Source organism: Nanorana parkeri, unplaced genomic scaffold, assembly GCF_000935625.1.
Source record: "Nanorana parkeri isolate BGI_ZX_2015 unplaced genomic scaffold, ASM93562v1 scaffold1736, whole genome shotgun sequence".
NCBI classification, from domain to species: domain Eukaryota; kingdom Metazoa; phylum Chordata; class Amphibia; order Anura; family Dicroglossidae; genus Nanorana; species Nanorana parkeri.
The window spans coordinates 295,858-303,943 of record NW_017308004.1 but is presented as its reverse complement, the minus strand read 5'-3'; the positions used below and the strand labels follow the sequence as shown (position 1 = coordinate 303,943).

The window sequence follows — 8,086 nt, the reverse complement described above, 5'->3', positions numbered from 1 at the left end:
AGCTGTGGGCTTTGCTGTTGGGCCCAGTCGTCTCCCTTCCTGCGCTGTGAGTTCGCATCCTCCAGGTCCCCGTCTGGGCCCGCTCCGTGAGTCGGGGTAGGAGGAGCCAAGTCTGTCCCATGCGGGATGGCGTCCTGCGGCTCGGTCAACACCGGAGAGCGGTGCGGCGAAGGCCTCCTCTCCTCCGGTTCCCATGCTGTTGTTAGGGATGTCCGCAGGTCCCGCTGTTGGGCCCTGTGGGGGTTCTCTAGGTGCCGGAGCTCCAACCCCTCCGGTTTCTTTGACTGGCAAGTCTCCCGAAGCGGAGTGGGAGGGGCTAAATCCGCCCGGCACTGAGCGGCATCCAGCGGCCCTCTCTGTACTGTGGAGTGGTGGGACGGAGGCCTCCTCTCCCCCGAGGAAGGGGTCCCATCAAACAGGCGGTGGAAAGCCGATTTAGGCATTGACTTGCGCCCCCTTCTGCTTGCCCTTCTTTGACATATTGCAGCTAGGCGATGAAGTGGCTCAGGATGCCTGTAACGACGAAGCTGTGTCCGGAGCTATAGGATTCTGCTGCTTCACGTGGCCATTGCCAAGCCACGCCCCCAAAAGTCCTCATATTATATCCTAATGACTATAAGCAGGATGAGATGTACGTGAGTATGAAGACAGTCAACAATAGAAACAAACAATCTAGGGGATCTAACCTTCCATATTCTGTACAAAAGTAAAAAAGCAAGTGTTGCTCTTTAATAGGTTTAGTATGAACTGTTGACATTTCAGTTTATCTTTAGCTTTCTTTATCCTTGGGTAGACAATATATAGAAAATAGCAACCTTATGATGCACATTATTTAATTGGTAATTCTTTTAACTGTTTATGTACATAGAAAAAGCACTATATACTGTATGTAAATTGTAACAGTCAATATATAATGATCTGTAATCTAAAACACAAGACTTCTGTGTGTAAGTCTTTCTTGTAAACATTAACAAAAATATTAATTACAATAACAATTAATCTAACTTCCATCACTGGGCTAATAGGAAGCCTGAAGTAGCGGACACTTTATTATCTATGTGAATTGGCTAATTTGTCATTCTGCAATGGTGTAATTAAAAGTAGTCAAAAACAATAATTCAACTGTTGTCACTTACAATGAAATAGACCAGTTTCCCAGTTATGTAATCTAAGTACCTCCTGGCTTCTGGATACATTTGAGGTGAGTCATATGCATCAGTCAAACTACAGTAAAATATGTTCACTGGAGGAATTTACAGGAAATTACAGTAGTAAAAATTATCTGAAATGTTGCCAGACTGATCGAAATAATATATAAATAAATAGATAAATAAACCATATTTGAAAACTTTACTTGGCAGTCTGAAATGCCACTCATATGAAATACTTACTAACAAAGAAGAAGGAAATAGAAATATTTGCTTAAAGGTAAATATCCAAGACAGATAGTCTTGGACACTTTAAGAAAGATGAAAAAAATATTGAAATCACTTGTTCACTTTGGTAATACAAAGTAAATGATATACATGACTGCACTATTTGCTAATTTGCTGTCTGGGCTTTGCATACCTCTATTCACGTTGAATGTTAGCTAGAAGATTTACTTTGAAGATAATGCTAAATAAAAGGTGTGAAAGTGGATCTTCCATGCAAATCGAATGCCATTGCCATCCTTCAACCACCCAAATAAATAAGCTGTATGTAAATCTTTTGCAATAAAAATTTAACAAGAAATAAAATAAAAAAAACGCATCAGTTCGGTCTCGGGTTTTGGCAGATGCAGATGACATCACTCACTGCTTACTCCTTGCCACTAGAAATACCATGAGAATACATTCCTGGCATGGGATTGTGGGATATTAAGTGCCCACAAAGGAGGCAGCGGTAAGGCATGGAGTTGTCACATGCCTCCCTGAAGCTTAGACTGAGGTGAGTATTTCTTTATAGTTTTCGTTAAATCTTTATTTTTAAAGCTTTTGTTACTGCTCATTTTGTTTGGGGGCGGATTGCTGGCAGTGAAGTTTTTTACAGAAGGCCTGCTTTAAAAACAATCTCCTGAGAAATATCCTGAAGTCAATAAATACAAAAGGCTTGATTCATGAAGCTTTAACAAGAATAAGTATCTGTATTGTCATGTGACTGTCATTTTCAAATCTCATTGGATTCAAATAAAATTAACTCTTTTTTTTTTTAAATAAGTATCTTTATCCTGGTGTGTTGGCGTTGTGAATTGAGCCTAATATATTATGAAAATAGTCCTAATGGGATATTCTGCTCCAGGATTCTTGCTTTATTTATTATGATTAGGCATATTGAAAAGAAGTTACTTCTTAGTAGATGGATATTTCTGAGAAGAAAGCCATTCAATGAAGACTTTGGTAAGTAGAGAATTGTCTAATGGTCTAAAACTCCTATGTTTCAGCATGTAACACTGCAAGCCAATATGAAATCATTTTACATTTATTAGCTAAACAAACATTTTTTTCTTTTACATACACTTTTCAACATCCTGTTCCTCTTAGGCATTAGTGATGTAATCCAGGCCTAACAGATGCATCCTGGGAAAGCTACATTACCAGTGCATCACTGGGAAATCTCATTTGTAAAACTGCAAAATCTTGTGAGATCTCAGGGAAAGAATTTTGTTTGCCCCTGAGATGATGTGTACTGTCACATGTACCAGTCACAAGTGCCAGAGTTCCAGGAAGTAACAGGAGATTAATCTGCCCTCAGTGAAAATGGCCACTCTGAGAAGAATGGGGAGGAAAAGAAAAAAAAGGTATGCAATGAATAAAAAGCCGGCAATTATCTAGAAGTATGTGTTTGTGGATTGCCATTATTATATATTTCTACAGGTGCCTTTGTTGTAATATTTAAGATAATGGTTAAGTTTCTCTTTAGGGCTTCTGTATAAAGGTTACGTAGCCACAGCACTGTTGTGCTTGATTCTCAAAGTAGACCAGATAATGGATGACCTGTATGGCTAGAACCTCAAGAATGCAAATATTATATATACACAATATAAATAAATCATTCAGCAGCACCTATAGTCTAAATCCTAAGTGGTCCTGCTTGCCACTGCCACTACTACTGTTTTCTGATTACTTAAAGGATTACAGTATAAACCAGCAGACTTCCTGATTTTTCCCCCCTCTTTTCTGTTGGAAATAAAGTTTTGAAGTTGTAACAGTGCTAAAGAGAAAAGTATCCAGCCAAAAGATTGCAGATAAGAAGCCCCAGACATGTTTTTTTTATATATATTAGAAGTCATAGATTGACATACATCTGAAATACTTTAGGATACTGGCGGGGGTGCAGGGATTATGTGGGCATTTTATGTTATATTTTGTTTACCTTAACTTTAGTAATGCCATACCAGAGCTTTTACTGAATGTTTATATGGCACAGTAAAATTGCAAATAAGTCTCATCCAGTTTGCCAGAATATGTTTTAATTCCTGAGTCTGTCCATTAAAATATACCATTCTGTCCGCAAACATACAAAATGACAAAGAAGAACTCCAGGATCTTTGGTTTTTTTTAACCTAGACACAAATGAGCAGTTAACCCTTGCAGTGCAGGGGTAGCCCCACTGCAAGGGTTAATACAAACAATTCCTGGAGTTGTGATTTAAAGATTTAACAATGATAACATATAAAACCTTAGGTACATACCTCAAGCACCAGAACAAGCACTCAAAAACATTAATTCCCAACTGACAGCTGTATGCCTTCCTGGCTTCTCTTCTGGCACTTGGACATTGTCTTTAACATGTTTATTATCTCTCTTTCCTTTATTTACTAGCAGCAAGTACAACATATATACTTTGTTTTTACTTTTTTTCTCATTTTTAATTTAGCTGTTACTGGATATCTATGGCTATATCTGGCAACGTTAGTGAAAGAATGAGAAAACTGATATCTCAAGACTCTCTACTGCTTAGATGACTTCAAGCACCTCCTCCTCTACAGACTAGATAGGTTCTCCAACAGGGATAAGGTTTGAGTTCACCCTAACCTTGGGTTTGGGCCAAATCCCAAACTACCGGCTGATGGATGAAGGTTTGCTGCAGACATAAAGAGCTACTCATAATTCACTGCATAACCTTCGCCCCCGCTGCGCTGAGTCACAAGAGCCAATAAACTTAAGGAATGGATAATTCAGTCCCTCCACTATAAATAGGTGGTGTTACAGCAATCAAATTATCAGTGTTATTCAGTGGAGCTGTTAGGGAGAGCTGACAATTCTGTGTAGGGAGAGATGCTGTGCTATACTGTGAATTGCAGTGGGGTGTTACATATCCTTTGGTACCATGTTCTATAACACCATGCATTGCTTTAAAGAAGAACTGTAGCTGTACCTGTTTCTAACCCATCTGCTTCTGCCTTTGGTGCTTGGTGGAAAACTACTGTATGTTGCTCTGTAAATTTTCCCCTCTATCTCTTCCCACTGTCTGCCTCTTAATTTTTATTGAAGGGCACGGCAACAGCCATACTTTCTGCATGCAGATCCATAGCCTCCCACAAGATCCACTGATTATCTTAAGCTGGCCACCCATATACTACCGAGCCACCCATATACTACCGAGGACACAAGAACCACAGGACACAAGAACCACAGCTAACGGTATGCACTGTAAGTTGTGGTGTTGCATTCCCTGTGTGAATGCAGTGTTATTTAGTGTGTAGAAATTACAGTGATATGCTGGCTCCATCTGACTCCTCTCACAGGCCAGCGGATGCCCAGAAGAAAAGACCAAGAATGGCCATGTGACCTCTTTTTTTCTTTCAAAACTTTATTTCAAAACTTCAGATAAATGCTAATTTAAGGGAAGAAAGTTAAACACTATGCTGGGGGGGGGGATAAGAAATATACTCTATATTCCAAGCCTGCAATTTAAAGGATTTGTACATTATTTTATTTTATTTTTTTAGCATTGTTACACATCTCCCATGGGAGTGCCCAAGCTCCCATGCCTTTTGTTTAAAAATATCTTGCTTATTATCCCTACAAATGGCCCAAACTGAATAACAACATCACCTCCCATAGACTGCAATGAGGTTCACTCCAAAGTTCGTCTGCCACATTGTTAGCAAGAAACGACTCACAAATTGAACCTGGACTGTGCAATCATCACTGCTCTCTAATGGGAATTTACTGAGAGAAAACTTACAGTCAGTTGTATTTTTCCTGTTATTACTGGTCAAGTGAAGTTAATATTTACCAGTACACACCATATCATAAATGACCTGCATTATTTGATGCATCGTAATTAAAAAAAACGGGCAGATTAGTTTCTTACCTTCAATGACACATTGGTCTGGCACAGGAATTTTCTTCCCCATTTCAGTGACATAGTTTTTTAACTCATTTATGTTATCCTTCAAATGTTGAAAAAATGTATCATGTTCATTATGAGGTTCCTTAATTACCCCTTTTTGGTTTTCAAAATATTCTGGCTCTATTTCACCTTTTGTCTCAATACAGTTTTTAAATTGAACTAATTCTGTAACTTTTCCCATTTGGGATTCGTCAATGTTGGAGCCAGATGGTAATCTTTCATTGTCGTGATGTAGAAACATATGTGAAAAAGACATTAGACCAACAATGTCTACATTTTCAGGGTCTTGATTACTATCCAAATTCAAACATTTTGTGCTTGATGACTTCAATGCTGAGTTTTTTGACCTGAGACAAAACAAGAGCAAAAGTAATATTAAGGTGACGTTTGCTGAACATTAAACAGCATTAACAAAAATGTGTGAACTTTAATAGTGATATGTGGCTTCTGAAAAAAGCTGTTTTATGATTATAGAAGCAGAGTTTCAAGTAAGAAAAAAACATATGCAGTACATCTCTGCAATACATATTAATTTCTCCAATGTTTTATTGCTTTATAAAATGCTGCAAGTACAGAAAAATACCTGACGATCAGTGGAACTTAATGAGCTCTTAACTTCCTGTAGTAGGCTGACAAGTCTACCTCACTCCTGGACTTTTAATTTATTATAATTTAGGGCAGGCACTGAACTGGGGATTGTATAAGAACTTTGACTGGATCATTAGAAAATCACGGTGGCTTTACACTTTGGAATGGAGAGTGCAATTTATACATTGATATTGATTGTTTATATTGATTAATTCCTTCACTTTAATATTGGTTTGTTCAATTTAGTTTGGTATATAGTGCGATACCTCTATATTAAATATTGCTGATTGACTCTCAAGAGAGCCTGCCCATACTATACATAGGAAAGGGGCTCTTGGGAGATGTAGTTTTTGGAGGGATGCCGATATCACTATGAAGTGATCTAGGGCACCATGCTGATCACTTCGATCAGCAGGTGCCACTGTAAGAATGTTATAAGCATGGTGATGATGGCACAGGGAGTAATAACAGCTTTTTCTGGCTAAACACAAGGTAAAAGGAAGATATAATGCTGTGACATCATCTAGAAAGGGGGTGGGTGTTAGGGGTGAGTTTAAGTCATGCTTGGAGGTTACTTTTAAAGGCCCACCCTGCCCAAAATGCTATTTCAGCTTCAGTACATTCATGGAGTTAAACTGCCCAGCGCTTTCTATTGTCTTTCATGGAGTAACTGATCTCTTCCTTTGAACTTAAAAGCAGAACTACAACATCCTATCCCTTACAGCCAAGGAATGCGCCATCTTAAGCTGGCCATACACCTATAGATTATCACCTAACAGATTCCTCCATCTACGCTAAACTATGTGGATGGAAAAATCTCCCACTGGGCCAAGCTTCAGTATCTTGCTAGTCAGCCCCACTGGCTCTCAAAATACCTGAACAATGCCTGCATCTAATCAGATAGTTCAGGTATTTTGACAGCGAGTTGGACTGTCTACCAAGATAATGAAGCTTGGCCAAGTGGGAGATTCTTCCATCCACACAGTTTACCATAGATGGAGGAATCTGTTGCACTTTTTTCCATCTGACCATAGGCTGATAGAAAAAAAAATCTATAGAAAATCTATAGGTGTATGGCCAGCTTTAGCCTCTATTTGGGTTGAAGTTGCCATGGTGCTGCATGTGTGGTCAGCTATCACACCAGCCATTTGGGAGCTGGAAAAATGACTTTGGAAACCTTGACAGTTGGCATGCCTTAAAAGTAACTGTTTTGGAAGACATTAAATTGGTGAGTAAAGTTCCTCTTTAAAGTCTGAACAACTGTTGTGGCAGATATGAGTGGTCTTAGACTTTTTTTTTTCTTTTTTCTCTTGTTTTGTATAATGACAAATGCAACAGAAGGTGTATACGTACCCATTCTGCAGAGAAGAAGTGAGTCTCCAAGGTGGGTGTCAACAAAATTAGGAATAATGGCAAGAAAATCTTGCTGCCAGAATTTCCTACTGATATAAGAATACAGTGGATACCTCAATCTACAAGACTCCATCTATGAATTAAATACCCTTATGAGGTGGAATAACCCTGTAAATTAAGTCACTTAAGCTGGAGAATTTTTTTGAACAAGAAGTGAATATTTTTAAAGGTTGTAATGAATGTCTTCTTTTGCACCTTTTCTGATTATAGCTTGATTGTGTTAGCTTGCCGTTTTTGTTTAGGGATTTGCCTACAAGATGTTTGCAAATTCCTTGAGTTGGTCTGATCTTAAGTATTTTGCTTGGAGTCTGGCATAACCTCCTGGCACGATTTGCTCCCAGTCATTTCCCAGTGTTGATTATGTATATAACAGTAGGAAACACATTTCCAGAGGCACCCTGATAGTTGCATGTGAGTACTACATATGTTTGCAAATGCATGAAACCGGGTTCTCTGCTTTATAATGACATGGTATTAAAGTTCCCCACCCCAAGCACAAACATATAAGCGCATACATGCATCGGGTGCGCCTACGTGCAAAAATGAAAATTGCGCCACACATGTTACATATTGCCACGAACGTCGGAGTGAAAAATAATTCTAGGACCATCAATCACTGTTAACACTAAACTGATGAGCAGAAAAAAGCTTTTAAAGTGTCGCCTATGGGTAATTTGGGGTATTGTAGTTTTTCTGTGGTTTCACGGGCGAACGCAATTTTTAGGGTTGACATGTTTGGTTTCTA

At 38.8% G+C, this 8,086-nt stretch overlaps 1 protein-coding gene across 1 annotated transcript in view; it reads right to left on the bottom strand.

Annotated features, from left to right (window-relative positions):
* Positions 1–487: 487 nt before the first annotated feature.
* LOC108799478 (ventricular zone-expressed PH domain-containing protein homolog 1-like) overlaps positions 488–8,086 on the bottom strand; it is a 116,481-nt gene continuing 108,882 nt past the window's right edge. Inside the window, exons 8-10 of the mRNA XM_018571341.1 lie at positions 5,302–5,687; positions 1,137–1,243; positions 488–613 (exon numbers count right to left, since the gene is read on the bottom strand). Of these exons, the coding sequence (XP_018426843.1) occupies positions 488–613; positions 1,137–1,243; positions 5,302–5,687 (619 nt within the window). The remainder of the gene's footprint in view (positions 614–1,136; positions 1,244–5,301; positions 5,688–8,086) is intronic.